The sequence below is a fragment of the Oncorhynchus mykiss genome, chromosome 7, assembly GCF_057628025.1.
Source record: "Oncorhynchus mykiss isolate SJ-2025 chromosome 7, ASM5762802v1, whole genome shotgun sequence".
Classification (NCBI taxonomy): Eukaryota; Metazoa; Chordata; class Actinopteri; order Salmoniformes; family Salmonidae; genus Oncorhynchus; species Oncorhynchus mykiss.
The window spans coordinates 45,902,272-45,925,717 of NC_143028.1; the positions used below are offsets into that span (position 1 = coordinate 45,902,272).

The 23,446-nt window shown below is 43.3% G+C and overlaps 1 protein-coding gene across 5 annotated transcripts in view; it reads right to left on the reverse strand.

The window, feature by feature from the left end:
- Nucleotides 1-23,446, reverse strand: part of ptprga (protein tyrosine phosphatase receptor type Ga) — a 327,026-nt gene that overhangs the window by 66,378 nt on the left and 237,202 nt on the right. For all 5 annotated transcript variants that reach the window (XM_090241146.1, XM_090241144.1, XM_090241145.1 and 2 more), the window contains one exon: nt 15,417-15,565. In XM_090241146.1, coding sequence (XP_090097272.1) covers nt 15,417-15,565 — 149 coding nt within the window. The remainder of the gene's footprint in view (nt 1-15,416; nt 15,566-23,446) is intronic.

The following is a 23,446-nucleotide window of genomic DNA, read 5'->3' on the forward strand; positions in this document are numbered from 1 at the left end:
GCATTATGTGCTGTGTTGTGGGTCACAGTGTGATTCACATGACGATGAGAGATTCTGGAGAGCTTCAAGAGCTTGTTCAGTTGAATCAGGGCTAGAACAAAAGCCTGCACACCCTGTTATTCACCAGGAATAGCACTAGTGACCATGGGTTTAGCAGCAGTATAGAGAGTATGAGAGAACACGGGACATAGAGTATACAGTGTGACCAGGTACAGAGTGTCACCAGTATATCATCCCACTGAAGGACAGACCTGACATCCTATGGTGCCAGCAATGCCATGCTCTTTTCACTTCAATGTCACCCCTGTGTCATCATTATGCAGTCCCAGGCTGCAGATAAGTCAAGAAATATGAGGCGTATACACACACACACACACACACACACACACACACACACACACACACACACACACACACACACACACACACACACACACACACACACACACAGAGAGATACACACACACAAACACATAATAAACCACAACACAAACAAAGGAACCAGGGGACTGGTTGTTGACATTCCTGAGTGAATGCAAACGTGTTGAAATGAAAGGTCTTTTCCCCTCTGAGTTCCCAGAAAAGCTTGGACAAATATGCACAGGCTTATGGAGAGCAAGCAGCTTTGTATTAGGCCTGTCTCCTATTCACATGAGTGAGTGTGAGTGTTAGTGTGAGTGTGAGTGTGAGTGTGAGTGTGTGTGTGTGTGTGTGTGTGACAGACAGACAGACAGACAGACAGACAGACAGACAGACAGACAGACAGACAGACAGACAGACAGACAGACAGACAGAGCAAGATGTGATCCCAGGCTCGATTAACACAGGTCACTGTGAGTTGTTACAGACCACAGGTCCCCTCACTCATATCAATACCATATGGGTTTACTGAAACTCACAGGGAGCGTCACAGCAGGGGATAGGGAGGAACAACAGTCATGGAGCATGACAATGCAGAGGGAAATACAATGATAAACAAATATATACTCTGTAAATCTTCATTCCTGCCCTGCATAAATCCTTTCCTAACCTTAAGAAAAGGAGCAACCACAACATAATATTATTTTCACCCAGAAAGAAAGCAAAGAATGGACATGACATATTCATTTCCCATTGTGAGCAGAAAAACACCCACTACACTATCATTCCAATACCACAATGCCAGAGAGAAGGAGAGATGTATTGACTGAGAAACAATGACAGACACAGCGAAGAGAACACTGGGACCTCCGACCTGCACACCGAAATCAACAGCTAACAAAAACAACCTGGGTAGAAGACAACCATAATTCTTGAGAGAGGAAAGGGAAGGACAGGGGAGGAATCATGCCTTGTTTCATGGCCTTAGGGGGTCTGTAACACCATTTCTCCATTCCTGTAGCTTAAAAACAGGGTAGGCAGAGCACGGTAAAACAAGGAAGCTCCATCTCAACTCCAAACAACCCGCCGCTCCACACGGGATCCAACATCACAAATCTCAAAAGTTAGAACAGCAGCCAGACCCCCGGAGATGGTTGGAGATGGTTTGAACATGCTAACCATCAGAGCAGGGTCACGGTCACGCAAAAAACACCCCCTCCTCTCACGCCGTCTGGGACTGATAGAACAGCTCCTCTGAAGATGGAACATTCCTCAGACAGAAACAATCAGCATCTCCCCTCACATCAAAGGCCCGGGGAGAGGAAGTGACCTGGCCCACTCATCATTATAGCCAATCAGCTGGCTTCCTAAACTGTGCTGACCGCGGGCCAGGGCTGGCCAACCATTTGTGCCCGTCTCTGCGCCCAGGGATATAAACATATTGACCATACATCTTCATTCAGCGCATCTTAATGACGTTAACCAATTAGTTTCCTCCAGGTTTCGTTCCTCCAGGTTTCATTTCCTCTTTGTACTGGCTCAGAGTGAATTCATAGCTCAGCACACCCTCTCACCGGTGAGTGACTCCCAGAGCAGAGCAGTAATTATTCAGATTATAACTAATAACCTCGTCAATTACAAAGGCCCTATCCAGGGGAATTATGGCATTGTTGTGAGAACAAATATCAATCAATCAATGTATTTATAAAGCCCTTTTTACAACAGCAGTTGTCACAAAGTGCTTATGCAGAAACCCAGCCTAAAATCCCAGAGAGCTATGCAGATGTAGAAGCACGGTGGCTAGGAAAAACTCCCTAGAAAGACAGGAACCTAGAAAGAAACCTATAGAGGAACTAAATAAAACACATCATTTGTATCACACAAAGTGTCATGTTTGGGTGTCGGTATACGTTGGGAGCATCCGATGTATGTGATTATTGTGGTTAGGGTGTAAATGCTGCGACCGGGTCTTATTCTAGCAATATATTCGAACAATTCTATATTTGACTTCTCTGCTCAATCATTGGGCCAACTGATAAAGCATGCACACGCACCCACACGAGTGCTGACACACACCTATATCCATACACTATGTATACCACATCTATAAGTGTACACCCACTCACAGAAACAAATATGTTATACAGTACTGTATGTACTCCAGTGGTGCCCAACCTTTATCGGTTACTGCACCACCAACTGAATTCTGCTCTGCCTGATGTACCCCTGAAGTACCCCTCATGTGCATTTTACCAGTAGGCCTATGGTCTCATGAGTCTTCTCAAGTACCCCCTGTGGATAGACCAAGTACCCCCAGGGGTCCTAGTACCCTGGTTGGGAACCAGCTCTGTGCTCTATGTATTCATATCTTGCATGAGAGCGAGGAAAACATTTACCCAACATTAATGGGCCTATGCGATTAATCATGAGGGCTTTGCAGGTGGCATGTTAATGTATCCTCTGTGTGGCCTCTCAGGGGGTTGAGTAAGTGCCATGGTAGGCCTGGCCCCTCCATCCCTCACTATGCTGGCTTTGACTGACAGGCTGCGTTTATCCACCTCCACACTTTATCCTTTAGAACAACAGCCATCAATGTGAAGGAAGGAGGGAGATAAACGAGTGGCCAGAGCCCTGGGAGCGCTTCCCAAAGATTTCCCATCCATCTAGCCAACACACCCATGCAAACACGCATGCACACGTCCCCCTCCCCTCTTCTCCACCCCTCAATCTCTCCAACCTTTTCTCCCTCTGCTTGTGTCTGACAGCACAGCCCAATTTGCCCCTTTCTCCAGCACAAACGAGACAATTCAAGTCTTTGCTACTTACTGAGGGGATAGCACATCCTGTGAATCCAACAGACACATCTGAAAATGTTTTATAGAGTTTACGGACCACTTGGAGAGAGAAAAAAACGTGTGAGCGGCTAAGGGCACGTTCTAGGCACATAGCGCTTGACACTATTAATATAAATGGTAATAACACCACACAGGCTCAGAGCTTCTGAAGACTGAGGAGAGAGAGAAGAGGACAAAGGGAGAGAGAGAGAAAGGACACCAAGAAGAGATGGGAAAGGAGAAAGAAGAGGACAAGGCCATTTCACATAAACCAAGCATGTCTGCTGTATAGACAGGTGGAATGTTTACTCGGAGCATGTCCTACATGCTGAAAAGACAAAATGCAGTGAGGCATGAGTGTGATTTATCTGCCAACCTGTGGAAGGAATATTAATCATGGCTGTGCACCAGTGTGTACTGTATGTTCTGTATATGGCAGCTCCTATCCTGCCCTACACTGAGGAGACTGAGCAGCCAGCATGCTGAGATTCAACCTCACATCTACTTCTGTCACAATGCTATGTCAGCCCAAGGCCCAGCAAGACAGGGGGAGGAGATAGAGAAAGAGCGCTGGGACGAGGGTGGAAGAGAGTGTGGGACACAGATGGAAAGAGGGAGGGGAACAGAGAGTGGAAGGAGTGTTTTTGAATGGTCCCCTAGTTCTGAGCTAAAGAGATAAATAATGAGGCTGATAGAGACTGGGGATTCTGATAATGAGACAGAACGAGACAGAACGAGACATGTTGGTGTCTCCCATGGTCTGAAAATTACACCACTGCTAGGTGTGTGTGTGTGTGTGTGTGTGTGTGTGTGTGTTTGTATAGGGAGGGGGTATTTTCTCTGCAAATAGTACTGAAATATTAATATGGACAATCTGGCTCATTAAGAAAGAGAATGTGGCCTACTTGAGCTTGACAAAAACAAGCAGACTTCCTTCAAAGACGGAAAACTGACTCGTGGTGCTAAAAGCTAAACAGGCTCATCGAATATCTAATGAGCTTGACTGCTGAAAGAGAGTTAACACAGAAACCACTGGTTCCAAAGCCATATAATAGAACAAGGTGATATTGTTCCATGTTCTGTTTGGAGGGACATCTGCTCTCCACTGATGTTAGGGCTGTTATCCCTGAAGCACACATCACACAAGTCACATGTATCATACACATGTCCTACAGTGGTAAAACAAAAGAAGAAAGTATTGCAATGTTTGGTCTGACAGAAAAAAAAATACAGTAGCCTCTGTGTTCTTCCACTTTGAAGTGGATACAAAGTTGGAGCTGTGTCCCTCCTGAGGTGCACCAAGACTGGGAAGTGCTCTGCGATATCACCCGCTGGGACCATGGAAGATCTGAGGCTGAATCACAAGCCTTGTGCTGGGAAGTAACCAACGACAGACAGACAGGATGTGTTTCCCTATGTGTCCTTGTTGGGGCGAGAGCACATCAAGGAGATGTTTTGATGCTGTGCTTGATACTGCCTGAGCTCTCCAATGGGATTTAGGACATGGCTGATCTCTCCATGGGGGGTTAAGACATGGGTCTGTTCAATTCTCACAAATGGATGTCCATCAAAAAGGTGATGTGTAGCCTACTACAGGCACCTGTGGCACCAAAGCTACCTCTCATCTCCCTCACTACAATTTGTACAATACAGGACCACTAGCTGGGATATTAAACATGTTTGGTGTGTGGAGCCCTTTGCAATCTGTCTTAAAACCCAATTGAAATGCATTACATGAGAAACGTTAGAAGGTTGGTCCCTCATTTTTCAATTTCGGGGGTATTGCTTTCTCATAAAATCTGGAAAATATTGCTTTTGAGAAAACAAAAAGCGGAAGCCTGTATCTGAAACGAGATTACTAAAAATGGTATCAAGCCAGCCCAGAACTGGGACAACATCTATTTGCCCTCTAGGTACAGTAACATTGGGCTTTTAAAGAATGGTTGTGTTTTTCTGTGTCACTGAGGACAGGCCAGGAAATATAACATTATGTTAGGAATTGCACGCCTTCCTATCCAGAGGGAGGCCAATCATAAATAAAATAGAGAGAAAGAAAAAAAAGGACCTCAGCATGGCAGTCATCAGTTATCTTTGAAGGTTTAATGGAATGTAGCTGCCAAGAAAGGGAGCGAGAGAGAGGGAGAGAGAGAAAGAGAGATAGATATATAGAAATAGTGTGTGAAAGGGAGCGAGAGAGAGAGAAAGAAGGAGAAGAGAAATAGAGGAGAGGGATACGAAAAGAGATAGAGAGAGGCCCAGCATGACAGTAAATAAGAACACCACTTAGGCTATTCCCTCTCTCTGAATCCAACCAAAATAATACTAACGGTTGAAAATTATAATATTTTGACTTTGATATCACTGTGCAAGACGTTCGGATATAGTCAATGTACATTCTCGAATTAGCACAGAGATACTGAGAATCTGAACACGGTGAGTCTGGGACTCCAGTACCCTACTCGTCACTCAAGTGCTTCACTATTTATCTCACTGCTATAAAACCTCTCAGTCCACTAAAACCGTAGCTCCAAGCCGACTGGTCGATCCTCCACTCTTTCTCTCACTTTCTCAACAATAAAGCCATTGTTCTTAATTTCCTCTCTGGACATCTTGTTCAGCTTCCTCTCCCTGACATGCGTTTTTATTGCCATGTCACTCATTTCCTCTGACTGTACATTACACAGACAGCAGATTGCCACTCCCGAAGCCTGGCATAGACTGCACACCATTTGAATGATTGTATGCGCACACACGCGCACACCTAAACACACAAACAAATCTTAGTAATTATATAGCCATGCACAGTATCATAGGCTTCTGTGTTGCCAAGACGTGGAAGGGTTCTAGCATAACTGAAGCGTGGGCATTCTGGCAAGGTTACACTAAATGTGTTCAGAGTATCCACGGGCACTGAAAATAAAACCAGCGTACCGATCAATATCTATCCCTACATGTTAGCATTACCGTAGCAGGATCTAGATTTGTAGTGTTCCATTGTCTTACAGTGCTGGTGAGCTTCAAGCAAACAGAGTTGGATGAGAGAAGAGGGGAATAAAAGGTGTATAGCACACTATGCTCATGCTTAAGTTCAAGGTCAGAATACACAGAGAGAAAAGTGCATAAAAAGAGAAATAAGTTATATTTATGCGTGCTTAACTCAGGTCGGAATCGGGCCCGAGGTAATTTAGACCAGGATAGCACTTTCTGTTTCCCCCACTGTGAAAAGGTTAGACGGAAATAAAATCTCTTATCTTTGATACTTTCAGCACCATAGTGTGTGTGTATCAGAGTGTGTGTGTGTGTGTGTGTGTGTGTGTGCCTTTCACCTTCCTTGCCACACATTGTGTGTTAATTTAGTGGCTGTTTTATCTAAGCAGGTGGGTAAAGACTATCACAGCTGGATCTGGAGCCCACAGACTCATCCCCTCATCCCTCCTTCCTCTCGTTTATCATGACCAGCCTGGGGAGGAGGAGGAGCAAGGAGGAAGAGGAGGAGGGTGGGAAAATGAGGAAGAGGCTAGGCCAGGTTAGGCTGGATAGAATGGAAAGCTTAGCACCTCAGTGAGACTGAGATGGCAGTGAAATCACTTGCTCCAAGGTGCCAACAGGGCATGGAACACTCTCCTCTAACCACCTTACAACATGGGAGCAGACGTGTGATATTACAGTTGGAGGACTTCCTCTCTGAACAGAGAGCTGTCCCTGCAATGAAAGATACTGTAATAACTTAACGTGAGGTCATTCTGACATTGTGTTAAACCTAGTTTTGAACGCGACTGTTGCAGTAGAGAGAGAGAATTGTATCATTTATGCTGCCGCTCTTTGCTTTTCACAAAAGTAGCACATGTAGCTTGTTTTTATGGTTGGCCAATCATAAGTCATCAAAGAGACAATAGGCTACAGTCATAGAAACTCTGTGAGGGGCAAAAGTTAGGAGATTTCTAATCAGTTAAAGAAAGATGGGCTACAATGATCAAGAGCCAACAGGTAGGCTGCTACTTTATATTCTGAATGGAATAGTTGTTGTTTTGTGTAGGACGAGAAAGTGCATTCAGCCTCTATTAGCCTAGATAGCTAGCTTAACTAGCTTCTCCCGGTTTGATGTTGTCAAGACAGGTACTACGTCATCATATTGTATGATAAATAACCTAGCTATGGCAGCTATAGTCTACTATAGCACGAGTCGGCTTGGTTGGTTGCTGTCTCCAGTCTCTCCCTCCCTCCCTCCTCCCTGTTCCGTGTCACTCGCTCAGCAGCCTAAACACACAGCATTTCCCCTGCTATTTAAAAAAAAATATATATTTCACCTTTATTTAACCATGTAGGCTAGTTGAGAACAAGTTCTCATTTGCAACTGCGACCTGGCCAAGATAAACCATAGCAGTGTGAACAGACTACACAAAGTTACACATGGAGTAAACAATTAACAAGTCAATAACACAGTAGAAAAAAAGAGAGTCTATATACATTGTGTGCAAAAGGCATGAGGAGGTAGGCGAATAATTACAATTTTGCAGATTAACACTGGAGTGATAAATGATCAGATGGTCATGTAGAGGTAGAGATATTGGTGTGCAAAAGAGCAGAAAAGTAAATAAATAAAAACAGTATGGGGATGAGGTAGGTAAAATTGGGTGGGCTATTTACCGATAGACTATGTACAGCTGCAGCGATCGGTTAGCTGCTCAGAGAGCAGATGTTTGAAGTTGGTGAGGGAGATAAAAGTCTCCAACTTCAGCGATTTTTGCAATTCGTTCCAGTCACAGGCAGCAGAGAACTGGAACGAAAGGCGGCCAAATGAGGTGTTGGCTTTAGGGATGATTCGTGAGATACACCTGCTGGAGCGCGTGCTACGGGTGGGTGTTGCCATCGTGACCAGTGAACTGAGATAAGGCAGAGCTTTACCTAGCATGGACTTGTAGATGACCTGGAGCCAGTGGGTCTGGCGACGAATATGTAGCGAGGGCCAGCCGACTAGAGCAAACAGGTCGCAGTGGTGGGTGGTATAAGGTGCTTTAGTAACAAAACGGATGGCACTGTGATAAACTGCATCCAGTTTGCTGAGTAGAGTGTTGGAAGCTATTTTGTAGATGACATCGCCGAAGTCGAGGATCGGTAGGATAGTTAGTTTTACTAGTTTGCTGAGTAGAGTGTTGGAAGCTATTTTGTAGATGACATCGCCGAAGTCGAGGATCGGTAGGATAGTTAGTTTTAGTTAGTTTGGCGGTGTGAGTAAAGGAGGCTTTGTTGCGGAATAGAAAGCCGACTCTAGATTTGATTTTAGATTGGAGATGTTTGATATGAGTCTGGAAGGAGAGTTTACAGTCTAGCCAGACACCTAGGTACTTATAGATGTCCACATATTCTAGATCGGAACCATCCAGGGTGATGCTAGAGCATCACCTCGCTCTACCTCCTCTCGTTTGCGTTTTTAGCAGCTCCTAGCTTAAAAATGTAATTTTGTTCTCCTCTCTCACTTGGATCGGAATGGATCTGGATCTGACCAGGTCTATACGTAACGGGTCTAGTTGTCCACAGGTCTCTATATTTTAATAATAAATGTATGCATATCGGGTCCAGATGTGATAGCCCCAGGTCCATTTTGGAACAGGTCCAACTATTTGAACCCTGAAGGCCTCTAACTCCATGCATCATTTATTTATGAAGCCAAATATTTCTGGAATCCATTCAGGGACTGAGGGTAGGGATGTGATAGTTGCATCAGATATGAGTGTTGTTCAGTACGAGCAGGTAAGACACAGTAGTTGACAGATATACAGTGCCAGTCAAAAGTTTGGACACACTTATTCAAGGGATTTTCTTTATTTGAAAAAAAAAATTACATTGTAGAAAAATAGCGAAGGCATCAAAACTATGAAATAACACATATGGAATCATGTAGTAACCAAAAAAGGGTTAAACAAATCAAAATATATTTTAGATTCTTCAAAGTAGCCACCCTTTGCCTTGATGACAGCTTTGTACACTCTCTCAACCAGCTTCACCTGGAATGCTTTTCCAACAGTCTTGAAGAAGTTCCCAGATATTGTGAGCACGTGCTGGCTGCATTCCATCACTCTCCTTCTTGGTCAAATAGCCCTTACACAGCCTGGAGGTGTGTTGGGTCATTGTCCTGTTGAAAAACAAGTGATTGTCCCACTAAGCGTAAAACAGATGGACTGGCGTTTCGCTGCAGAATGCTGTGGTAGTCTTGCTGTTTAAGTGTGCCTTATATTCTAAATAAATCACAGACTGTTACCAGCAAAGCACCATCACACCTCCTCCTCCATGATTTACGGTGGGAACCACACATGTGGAGATCATCCGTTCACCTACTCTGCATCTCACAAAGACACAAAAATCTCAAATTTGGACTCATCCGACCAAAGGACAGATTTCCAAGGGTCTAATGTCCATTCCTCATGGTTTGTTTCCTCTTCTTCTTAGTGGTGTCCTTTAGTAGTGGTTTCTTTGTAGCAATTAGAAGGCCTGATTCACGCAGTCTTCTCTGAACAGTTGATGTTGAGATGTGTCTGTTACTTGATCTCTGTGAAGCATTTATTTGGGCTGCAATATTTGAGGCTGGTAACTCTAATGAACTCATCCTCTGCAGCAGAGGTAACTCTGGGTCTTCCTTTCCTGTGGCGGTCCTCATGAGAGCCAGTTCCATCAAAGCTCTTGATGGTTTTTGCGACTGCACTTGAAGAAACTTCAAAGTTCTTGAAATTTTCCGGATTGACTGACCTTCATGTCTTAAAGTAATGATGGACTTTCATTTCTCTTTGCTTATTTGAGCTGTTCTTCCCGTAATATGGAATTGGTATTTTACCAAATAGGGCTATCTTCTGTATACACCCCTACCTCTCCTTCTTGGGAAGCAAAAGTCATTCCGCTATCTAAGAATAGTAAAGCCCCCTTTACTGGCTCAAATAGCTGACTGTAACCAACGCTTAGTAAACTTTTGGAAAAAAATTGTGTTTGACCAGATACAGTGCTATTTTACAGTAAACAAATTGACAACAAACTGTCAATAAAAGTTTCAATAACCACAGCAATTACACAAATGACTGATGATTAGCTGAGAGAAATTGATGATAAAAAGATTGTGGGGGCTGTCATGTTAGACTTGCGTGGGGATTTTGACATTATCGATCATAGTCTGCTGCTGGCAAAACGTATGTGTTATGGCTACATTCCCTGCTATATTGTGGATAAAGAGTTACCTAACAGAACACAGAGGGTGTTCTTTAATGGAAGCCTCTCCAACATAATCCAGTTAGAAACAGGAATTCCCCAGGGCAGCTGTCTAGTAGGCCCCTTGCTTTTTTCAATCTTTACTAATGAATTGCCACTGGCTTTGAGGAAAGCCAGAGTGTCTATGCATGCAGATGACTCAACACTATATATGTCAACTACTACAGTGACTGAAATGACTGCAACACTTAACAAAGAGTTGCAGTTAGTTTCAGAGTGGGTGGCAAGGAATAAGTTAGTCCTAAATATTTCTAAAACTAAAAGCATTGTATTTGGGACAAATCATTCACTGAACCCTAAAACTCAACTAAATCTTGTAATAAATAATGTGGTCATTTGAGCAAGTTGAGGTGACTAAACTGCTTGGAGTTACATACTGATACAACAGTAGGTAAGATGGGGAGAAGTACTGTATGTCCATGATAAGGCGCTGCTCTACCTTCTTAACAGCACTGTCAACAAGGCAGGTCCTACAGGCCCTAGTTTCTACCTTCCTAACAGCACTGTCAACAAGGCAGGTCCTACAGGCCCTAGTTTCTACCTTCTTAACAACACTATCAACAAGGCAGGTCCTACAGGCCCTAGTTTCTACCTTCATAACAGCACTGTCAACAAGGCAGGTCCTACAGGCCCTCGTTTCTACCTTCTTAACAGCACTGTCAACAAGGCAGGTCATACAGGCCCTCGTTTCTACCTTCCCAACAGCACTGTCAACAAGGCAGGTCCTACAGGCCCTAGTTTCTACCTTCTTAACAGCACTGTCAACAATGCAGGTCCTACAGGCCCTAGTTTCTACCTTCTTAACTGCACTGTGAACAAGGCAGGTCCTACAGGCCCTAGTTTCTACCTTCTTAACAGCACTGTCAACAAGGCAGGTCCTACAGGCCCTAGTTTTGTCGCACCTGGACTACTGTTCAGTCATGTGGTCAGGTGCCACAAAAAAAGGCTTAGGAAATTTGGAAATGGTTAAGAACAGGGCAGCACGGCTGGCCCTTGGATGTACACAGAGAGCTAATATTAATAATATGCATGTCAATCTCTTCTGGCTCAAAGTGGAAGAGAGATTGACTTCATCACTACTTGTATTTGTGTGAGGTATTGACATGTTGAATGCACCGAGCTGTCTGTTTGAACTACTGGCACACAGCTAGGAAACCCATGCACACCCCACACGACATGCCACAAGAGGTCTCTAACAGACTATGGAAGAAGCACAGTGCTACATAGAGCATGACTACATGGAACTCTATTCCACATCAAGTAACTCACGTAAGCAGTAAAATTAGATTTTAAAAAACAGATTAAAAAACACCTTATGGAACAGTGGGATCTGTGAAGCAGCACAAACATAGGCACAGACACTTGCATACACACACACACACACACCCACACACACACCCACACACACACACACACACACACACACACACACACACACACACACACACACATACATACACACACACACACACACACACACACACACACACACAATAACATACACACACGTACACAAGGATTTTGTACTGTATATATGTGGTAGTGGTGGAGTAGGGGTCTGAGGGAACACAGTGTGTTGTGAAATCTGTGAATGGATTGTAATGTTTTTAAAATGGTATAAAATGCCTTAATTTTGCTGGACCCCAGGAAGTGTAGTTGCAGCTAATGGGGATCCATAATAAATACAATGCAATACAATACCTTGTCACAACACAACTGATTGGCTCAAAGGTATTAAGAAGGAAATAAATTCCATAAAATATATTTTAACAAGGCCCACCTGTTAATTGAAATGCATTCCAGGTGACTACCTCATGAAGCTGGTTGAGAGAATACCAAGAGTGTGCAAAGCTGTCATAAAGGCAAAGGGTGGCTACTTTGAAGAATTTCAAATATAAAATATACATTGATTTGTTTAACACTTTTTTGGTTACTACATGATTCCATATGTGTTATTTCATAGTTTTGAATTATTCTACAATGTAGAAAATAGTAAAAAAAAACAGAAAAACCCTTGAATGAGTAGGTGTGTCCAAACTTTTGAATGGTACAGTAGATGGAAAGCTGTGCTTCATTCCTGCCTGGTTGTGTTTTGCATGTTAACCAGTGTTTCACAGTTAAAACAGCAGGTAGGAAGGGAGCAGGCCCCCACTTAATCACGCCATTGAAGGAGCTTATTAGAGAACAATTACTAAATGGCAAGGCTTGTAAATCATAAATTATTTATCAAGAGGACTTAACGAAATGAGAGCAGCATTTTGCTGTTGACAGCAGTGGCCTCATGAGTATTCATAGGAGTGGGCTCAGCCTCAGACCAGGGCCTTCTCGTGACAGTCACCAAGGACATCAGGCCATAGCTACAGTACAGGCTGCAGTCTGTCTTTCTGTTAGCACTAACCACACTAGCACTACTGTTCATAAAGGCACCTAGTGGGCTTTTCTTTCTTGTGCTCTTTTACTTTCATTCTTTATAGCCCTTTCTCTCCTTGACACATATTATACTATCTGAGAGTGGAACAACAACAATGACCTCACAAACATGTAACAATGCTGTTTTGCTATTTTTCTCCAGTCTTTGATTAACCTTCCTTAAAAGAGGCCAGAGCTTACATGCCTTTTACGCCCAGCTTATCTCTCATTCCATTGGATAGAGTGCTACTTAAAGGACCAATAACAAAAGCCGAGACTAGAAAGTGCCCAAACACACACACACACACACACACACACACACACACACACACACACACACACACACACACACACACACACACACGCGCACGCACAAACGCACGCACGCACACACGCACTGAGGCTATGTGAGAGCTGTTGGCTTCACATAGGGAAAAAGAGAAGGGATAAGAAGCGGAAGTGGAAGAAAGTGGCTCACCACAGATGCGTATAATCAGCTACAAGTACTGCTATTTATCATTAGTCAATGTCAATGGGGTTGTTTTTCCCTGTTGCAGGTGGAGTGTCTTTCCCCTTGCCATTGAGGACCCTGTCTAAGGGTTCTCTCTCTCTCTCTCTCTCTCTCGCTCTCTCTCTCTCTGTCCCCCCCTCTCTCTCGCTCTCTGCCCCCCCCTCTCTCTCTCTCTCTCTGCCCCCCCCCCTCTCTCTCTCTCTCTCTCTCTCTCTGTCCCCCCCCCCCTCTCTCTCTCTCTCTCTCTCTCTCTCAAGGCATTGGAAAATCACTAGGGGATTAGTATTATTGTAATGTTCTAAATGGCCAGTGACATTGAAGAAAATACTGGGTTGTACATAATGAGGATCAAAATGGATCATTTAAAATGGGCTAAGTATATAAGGGCACATTACTATGATCATTTAAAAAAATAAATAAATAACCGAAGCTTGAGCCTTTGTCCATCAAACGCTATACTGGATCTCAGGCTGTACAACCACAGTGGGGAAAAGCAGAGCGACTGAATTCAGGTCAGCTCAAGAGGGAGAAGCAGAGATTTAGCGCTAACCAATTTAATGAGACCCACATTTTAAAGTAATGTCTCTGCAAAACCACCTAGGGTGTAGGGTATTTCCCACACTAAACCTTGTCATTGGCAATTTCCATTCATGAAGAAATCATATGATTGCGAGAGACCCGGTGTGCCTCGGTGTGTTGAGTACACATTTGGCTACCAAGCCACTGTCTACCTGTGAATTAATATCCATTGTAGTGACTAAAAAAACAGTCACTTTTAATCTTCTGCCTTCAAAACAATTCAGCAAAACCAACATTGGCTGTCATGAAAGTGTATATTATCACTGCTGTTTTCCTGCCAAAAGAAAAGCAGAGCACTCTCCTGTAATACAGGTCAGCACAGCACCTGTGACATACAAAGGTAATGTACCATTAGCTGGAAACATATAATGACTAGCACAGCAAAGCATGACGGCAACGGGGTGCCGACGCACACACAATTACACACAGGAACACACACAGGCATGCACGGTCGGACAAAGCATGCACATACCCACACTCTGCCCTGCCACTGACATCTTTAATTACCTCTTAGACACAATCGCTCTCCTTAACCGTGTGTTAATTATGCACTTTTTCCACAGTACGTTCTACTTCCCTCAACCTTAGCTCTGTATCCTCTCTCTCTCTCTCTCTCTCTCTCTCTCTCTCTCTCTCTACAGATAAGGACATGAGCAGGGAGAGTTGGAAGCACTCATTTGCATTCACCACAGTAACACTGAACTGAGTCACACGCCTATTGGACTAGGACATTCTATTCTGCATCAGGACTGACATCAACAGAGTGGACTACACCGCAAATCATACATATTGAATCATTCAAGAACCCATCAGTATAACAGAAGAGGGACTTTGGCTTTTCATCGATCAGTTTTGCAATGCGTGGGACATGAAAATGTAAATGCAATAAGATGCAGCATGAATTTCCAAGGCTTTGTATGAATTTCTAGGCCTTTTACACAGTGCATCAACTTTATTGGAGGAATAAAACATCCCAAAAATGACAACATAAAATTGAAATAATTTCAAACTGCCAATACCAGCCAAATCCACCAAATGTCAAATGATATTCATCTGTTGGCTAAGGACAGCAGAGGCTGCTGAAGTTCCGATGAAACCGAACAGAAGAAAGAGTGACATTTTGCCATCCAAGGGACACGACACACTTGGCCGCCGGGTTGAGGGATCACTTGCGTTTTTTTACTGGATCTTAAAGCTGTCTCTAAGCTGCTCCACATTATGTCCTGTCAGATCAATACGGGACCACCCTCTACTCTACCCCATCTTGACAGGAGGCTGTCTCCTACCCCCACTGGTCCTCATTCATACACTGGGGTTTTCTAGAATCCTCGCCTCCCATATTTCCTATCCATTTTGTTTACCTCGACGTATAATCCCCTCTATCTCCCCAGACCAGACGACCCCAGAGACCCCCCTCCCCCCAACCAACCTCCCCTATCCAGATGTGGGGGCAGACCCCTCCCTCTCACCTCCACTGGGAACCTCCTGCCGTTGATGCTGTGTTCAGAGCCATCTGATCCATTACTCTGGCCCCAGTGGAACTCCACCTTCTCAGCCTTAAAACGCCCCGGTAGGCCTGCACCACGCACAAAGTAGTCATCCTTCAGCATGATGGCCACTGAGAGAGAGAGAGAGAGAGAGAGAGAGAGAGAGAGAGAGAGAGAGAGAGAGAGAGAGAGAGAGAGAGAGAGAGAGAGAGAGAGAGAGAGAGAGAGAGAGAGAGAGAGAGAGAGAGAGAGAGTCACCATATTATCACACTTCATAATGTTCACACACTGAAGGAACATAATGAAAAATGACTTACGAATTAGCTAAACTTATCATGAATTATTGCAAATTGTATAAACAAGACAGAACAAACTTTCCTGAGCTTTTGCATTCACCACATTTTGTGTGGTTATTCTTAGATACTGTATAGAGGGAATTGTTGATATGTTTTTTAATGTTTACTCTAGATAACAGTTTCTTTGGAAATATGAGCTAAAAATGCAGTTCAGTATTTTATAGATAGAAAAATAAAAATATACATCCAAAAATCTGCTCTATACAAGTCTGGTCCTGGAGTATCTTAACAAAATGAAAACAAAATATTTAGGCTAACTTCATCCAGAAGAATATAATTGCAGTATATGCAAATATTTAATAAGATATTGCCTCATTGCATATTTTTATACAATATTTCAGAAAAGTTGTAATACAAAAGGCCTTATATTGGTGTCTATATTCAACTGGCAAAAGGCCATTGTGATATGAATCAGGGGGGGAAAAGACCCCGTTAAGGTGTGATGCCTCGCCTTAAAGAAGAACTGACAGCATTTTAGCAACATTAAATCTTATTAAAATCTGTTCATATACACCCCCAAGAAGAATATGACAAGCTAGCACATAGATATGGTTTTCACATTTTCAGAAATTCTTAGAATGTTTGGGAATTACGTATACCAAGGCATTTGTGAGCATTCTATAGCAATATAACGTCCGTGCGTTTGGACATTTAATAGACACTGCAGTAAATAAAATCGAATAAAAACATCTGTCTCATCCAGGACCAGAGTCTACACAGACCGGAGCACCATAGCCAATCAGAGCTAGAGTAGGCCTTTATACAAACAAGTCATTTGCCACACAGGCCTGCCACCATTCACTTTTAACTGTACTGTGTGTTTACAGGCAGTTGCACGAGCACGACATTAGATCATGAGAACGCATTCACCAAAATTCACAAAATACACCTGAATGGATATCTGCAAATATGTCAATACCACGGGAGAGCTTGCAAACTATTACGGACTACAAAGGGAAACCCAGCCGTGAGCTTTTTATGCTTGCTTCGAGGCAAGCAATATTGAAGCATGCAGGAGAGCACCAGCTGTTCCAGATGAATGTGTGATCATGCTCTCCGTAGCCAATGTGAGCAAGACCTTTAAACAGGTCAACATTCACAAGGACACAGGGCCAGACGGATTACAAGGACGTGTTCTCAGAGCATGCGCTGACCAACTGGCAAGTGTCTTCACTGACATTTTCAACCTCTCCCTGACCAAGTCTGTAATACCTACATGTTTCAAGCAGACCACCACAGTCCCTGTGCCCAAGAAAGCGAAGTTAACCTGCCTAAATGACTACCACTCATTTAGCACTCACGTCAGTAGCCATACTTTGAAAGGCAGGTCATGGCTCACATCAACACCATCATCCCGGAAACCGTAGACCACTCCAATTCACATACCGCCCCAACAGATCCACAGATGACGCAATCTCAATTGCACTCCACAATACACTTTCCCACCTGGACAAAAGGGACACCTATGTGAGAATGCTGTTCACTGACTACAGGGGTTCAACACCATAGTGCCCTTCAAGCTCACCACTAAGCTAAGGACCCTGGGACTAAACACCTCCCTCTGCAACTGGATCCTGGACTTCCTGATGGGCCACACCCATGTGGTAAGGGTAGGCAACAACACATCTGCCACGCTGATCCTCAGGGGTGCTTGCTTAGTCCCCTCCTGAACTCCCTGTTCACCCACAAATGCATGGCCAAACACGACTCCAACACCGTCATTAAGTTTGCTGATGACACAACAGTGTTAGGCCTGATCACCAACAACAATGAAACAGCTTATAGGGAGGAGGTCAGAAACCTGGCAGTGTGGTGCCAGAAGAAAAACCTCTCCCTCAATGTGAGCAAGATAAAGGAGCTGATCGTGGACTACAGGAATAGGAGGGCTGAACAGTCCTCCATTAACGTTGAAGGGGCTGTAGTGGAGTGGGTCGAGAGTTTTAAGTTATTTTGTGTCCACATCACCAACAAACTATCATGGTCCAAACACACCAAGTCAGTCGTGAAGAGGACACAACAACACCATTTCCCACTCAGGGACTGAAAAGATTTGGCATGGGTCCCCAAATCCTCAAAAAGTTATACAGCTGCACCATCGAGAGCATCCTGACCGGTTGCATCACCGCCTGGTATGGCAACTGCTCGGCATCTGACCGTGAGACGATACAGAGGGTAGTGCGTATGGCCCAGTACATCACTGGGGCCAAACTTCCTGCCATCCAGAACCTCTATACTAGGCGGTGTCAGAGGAAGGCCCAAAAAATTGGCAAAGAATCCAGTTACCCAAGTCATAGACTTTTTTCTCTAGTACCGCACGGCAAGCGGTACCGGAGTGCCAAGTCTAGGTTCCAAAACACTCCTTACTTAACAGCTTCTACCCCCAAGTCATAAGACAGCTGAATAATTAATAAATTAACCCCTGCTTTGTTTTACACTGCTGCTACTTACTGTTTATTATCTATGCATACTGTAGTCACTTTATGTACAAATTACCTCGACTAACCTGTACCCTTGCACATTGAATCGGTACAGGTACCCCCTGTATATAGCCTCGTTATTGTTATTTAATTGTGTTACTTTTTATTTTATTTTGAACCTTAGTTTATTTAGCAAATATTTTCTTAACTCTATTTCTTGAACTGCATTGTTGGTTTAAGGACTTGTAAAATAAGCATTTCACGGTTGTTGTATTCGGGAAAATGTGACAAATACAATTTGAGTTCATTTGAGTCCTCTTGCATTTTGGAACTTTGCAGTGCTATTAATCAAACAATGATGAAAAGGTATGCTGTCTCTCCCTCAGTTAAGCACATCAACAACAACAAGATCAACAACTAATGCCAGCCAAAGCAAGATGAGCTAGAATCTAACGAAGGAAGAGTAAATAAACTCTATCCATTTTTTTTATCCATTTTAGAATAAGGCTGTAAAGTATCACAAATTTGGTTCAGTCTGCTTTCCAACAGACACTGGGAGACAAATTCACCTTTCAGCAGGACAATAACCTAAAACATAAGGTCAAATGTACACTAGAATTGCCTACCAAGATAACATTGAATGTTCCTGAATGGCCAAGTTACAGTTTTGACTTACAGTATCAGTCAAAGGTTTAGACACACCTACTCATTCAAGGATTTTTCTTTAAAAAAAAAACTATTTTCTACATTGTAGAATAATAGTGAAGTCATCAAAACTATGAAATAACACATATGGAATCATGTAATAACCAAAAAAGTGTTAAACAAATGAAAATATAATTTACATTTGAGATTCTTCAACGTGGCCACCCTTTGCCTTGATGACAGCTTTGCACACTCTTGGCATTCTCTCAACCAGCTTCATGAGAAAGTCACCTGGAATGCATTTCAATTAACAAGTGTGCTTTGTTAAAAGTTAATTTGTGGAATTTCTTTCGTTCTCTATGCGTTTTAGACAATCAGACAATCAATCTAAATTAAGTAAAGAAAAACGACAGTCCATCAATACTTTAAGACATGGTCAGTCAATCCTAAAAAATGTCAAGAACGTTGAAAGTTTCTTCAAGTGCAGTCGCAAAAAACACCAAGAGCTATATTGAAACTGGCTCTCATGAGGACCACCACAGGAAAAGAAGACCCGGAGTTACCTCTGCTACAGAGGATAAGTTCATGACACATCTCAACATCAACTGTTCAGAGACTGTGTGAATCAGGCCTTCTTTGTCAAATTGCTGCAAAGAAGAGACTTGCTTGGGCCAAGAAACACAAGCAATGGACATTAGACAGGTGGAAATCTGTCCTTTGGTCTGATGAGTCCAAATTTTTGATTTTTGTCTCTTTGTGAGATGCAGAGTAGGTGAACGGATGATCTCCGCATGTGTGGTTCCCACCGTGAAACATGGATTAGAAGGTGTGATGGTGTGCGGGTGCATTGCTGGTGATTTAGAGGCACCCTTAACCAGCATGGCTACCACAGCATTCTGCAGCGATATGCCATCCCATCTTGTTTGAGTTTAGTGGGACTATCATTTGTTTTTCAACAGGACAATGACTCAACACACCTCCAGGCCGTGTACGGGCTATTCAACCAGGAAGTAACGTGATGTAATGCTGCATCAGATGACCTGACCACCACAATCAAGACTTGAAAATGGCTGTCTAGCAATGACCAACAATAAACTTGACGGTTCTTGAAGAATTGTGCAAATATTGTGCAAATATTGTGCAATCCAGGTGTGCAACGTTCTTAGAGACTTACCCCAAAAGACACAGCTGTAATCGCTGCCAATGCGTCCATAAAGTATTGACTCAGGGGTGTGAACAGTTATGTAAATTAGAAATGTATATATTGAATTTTCAATACATTTCTAAACATTTCTAAAAACATGTTTTCACATTGTCATTATGGGGTATTGTATGTAGATGGGTGAGAAAAAATGGATTTCAGCCATTTTGAATTCAGCCTGTGACTCAGCAAAATGTGAAATAAGTCAAAGTTATGAATATTTTCTGAAGGCACTGTATCTTCTCAGCCACTTCTAATTGTCTCTGCAAGTCCATTGTTATTTCATCATCCTCTTGTTGAAATAAAGTGGGAATTGGCAGAGGGGTACATTTTTGGGGTTTACAAATTTGTCTGAATAGACCCACATTTAATTAACCAATATGACCTTAAATAAATGCTCCCATTGTCAAACCGATGTCTTACTGTAATTGAATTTCAGAATCGTTTTTACTCCTCCTTTCACAGGAGAGTTCTGTCCCATTTCGAAGAAGCACTCAAGTGGCCTGTTTGTCATCTTAACATCTTCAGCAAAGTCTGAAACTTGAGACATGTCAAACTAAATACACTAGGCCTTTTAAATACATTGACTTAGTTTGACATCTCTCAGGTCGGATACTCTGCCAAAGTCTTTGACCCTTGAACAATTGGCTGGTCTATCACAGTTTATTTCCCCTCCTTGTGTAGTTTGTTTCCTCTGGGAGATATTGGAGATTTTAAGAGATGTGTTGCCTGGTGCTTTTACAGGGTTGTTGGCACTCCCACTGAAATTCTACCAGTCTGCATCCAGGATGCTAAGGTTACACTAAGTAGTAAGGCCTCCTGTGGGAGCCTGGCCTTCTTGGCATACCTCATAATACCACTGAGACTACAGATGGCAGCCAAATCAAAGCTGAGGGATTAACAATGCATAGTGTGCTTAAGATGTTGCTTAGCATCTATTGCATGGGACTCAAAGCAGAGAAAGGTGATGTGGAGGGAGACTACCACTGTGGCTAAGCTAAATACACTCCACTGTATTGCTGCTACGTTTAGTCTCATTTTATGGTTACGGTTTATGCTAACAGGCTAGCGGAAGGGATGGCATGGCAGTTTACATTAGCGCTCAGAGCAAGGCAGGGATAAAAAACACATTTCTTGCTCTCTATTTTCATCATTTGTTTTTGCCTTTTGTTGATTCAGCGTCCTAATCCAGCATGCGAGCGGAAGGCAGGTCTTGGGAGTTTCATTAGCGATGGGAGCCAGTGTTTGGGAACGCTAACAGGCGAGCAGGAATTAGACGCTAAGCCAGCGAGACCTTGGACCGCAGTGTGTGAAAACAGGGGGCTGATATGGATATAAAGCCTTGATCAATGCAAATATTTCTTCAAGACTTGAAGACTCCAAGTCCTCATGAATTTCTTAAAAGGTTTATTTGATACGATTCTGGGAAAGTATTCTCCCTTCATCCTTCCAGCCGCCCTCCTCTCCCTCTCAAAAACCCTGATACTATTCTTCTGGCCGTGAGACATATAATGACTTCCTGCTTCAAGGTGAAAGGATTAGAGTTCAGCCGAGGCTACAGTTTTCACAGAATCATGAGGACTTTGAGAAGAAGCTGATTGAAGCATCCATTATTCAGAGATGCTTACCCCTTCCTTCCTGGTTTACTACACTGTTCATCAGCCACCCCCTTCAGGTGATTACTTCACAGATGCTCAGCTGTCATTTATAAATAGTGGAGAATGTACTGTATAAATAATGCATGGCACAACAAGAGGACATTTGTCTTGTTAGGCATGCATTATGGAGTAAGCAGAGATAAGAAGCTGTGCGCTATTTCGTTCCGCAGCTGTTGTTTGTGTTAGCACTTTATTTGACTCGGTGGGTTGCGCCACTGCTACGCTAACGTTCTGTACTAACCTGTACTACACTGGTGCTCCCCCACCATGCCTGCAGAGCAGACAGCTCAGGGGTGGCCCTCATCCTTTAACACACCTTGGCCTTGGGAAGAGACGGCTGTGGCCATCAGAGTCTCGGAAAAACACCACGCAATCAGGGACAGACATTTCACATGCTGAATGAGTTGAGGAGTCTCTCGCTCTCGCTCTCTCTTTCTCCGAGTCTTCTCTCTAACACTGAGTGATGACAGGGATGCTAATAAACTGCTGAGAAGACGTACAGTACCCCATCAGATGAACCTGACTCTCTTTCATCTAAACAACAAGCCTTTCACTCACCCCCCCCAACTACACTACATTGAGGAATGTGTATGGGCCATTCACTCACTCACTACCTACTAGAGAGGGAGCAGAAAATAACACCAGTGTTAGGCTTGATAGAAATATGGCAAGCTTTATGGGCTATAGGATCTTCATCATATGATAGAACAGTTTAAGAGGAAGACAATAGATCATTCAAAGAGAGTGGGATTACATGTTATACAAGGTGTACGTATGTGCCCACCATTTTAAAGCAGATACAGGGGTCCATTAAGGTTCACCATTTGGGACAGATGGACCAGGGACAACACCAGTTCATACATGACACATTGTGTCCAGAGAGATTCATAAAATCAAATATCTGGCAATACAGAAACCACACTGGGACATTTGTTTCCCCAGGTCTGCAGAGAGACTCTGTAATAGGACATCTGGCCTTGTTGTGACTGCTGTCAATACTGACGCCAGCCACCTGTGGCCCTCGCTCCCACAAGCATTTCAACTAAATTTGTAGGCAGAAAGAGAGGACGATCCATCTTTGTGACAGATAGAAATTGTGAAAAATACCTGTCTTAGACAGGGAACATCCATAAGAGCTGAATGCAGATGTCCAAAAACAGCTTTTTCAGGTTGTCATCTGTACCAATGATAGATTGAGACATCAACTAAATGTGCAAATCCACTCCTACCACAAATATAGTATTGGACTGCTCTACATGTTTTTAAACTACCAGAATGTATATATAAAGTGTGATTTTAAAGGAGATATCCTTATTTTTCTCCCACGTTGTGGAAGCTTGGCGAATTACAACAGGCTATTTTAAAACAATTCTCCCCCTTCCCTCCCCCGACCCCTTTCTCAACAAGCCTAAAGTCACTCCCCCTTTGTACGTGTGGATTTGTTTACATAGACATAGCTAGCCAGCCATTTCATACGGCTACAGCAAAACCAGCAGTCCACTAGCTAACCACTGGACACACAATGTCGGGTGATGAGGTGAAATATAACGTTAAACCATATCGCAACGTTGTACTTTCAATTTGTCAACTTTCTGTGATGTGTTCTGTCAGTTCCTTTGCTAGCCTTGCTAATGTTTGATAAACCACAGCTAGTTTGACACTATTGCAGCTGTAGCTATATACAGTGCCTTGCGAAAGTATTCGGCCCCCTTGAACTTTGCGACCTTTTGCCACA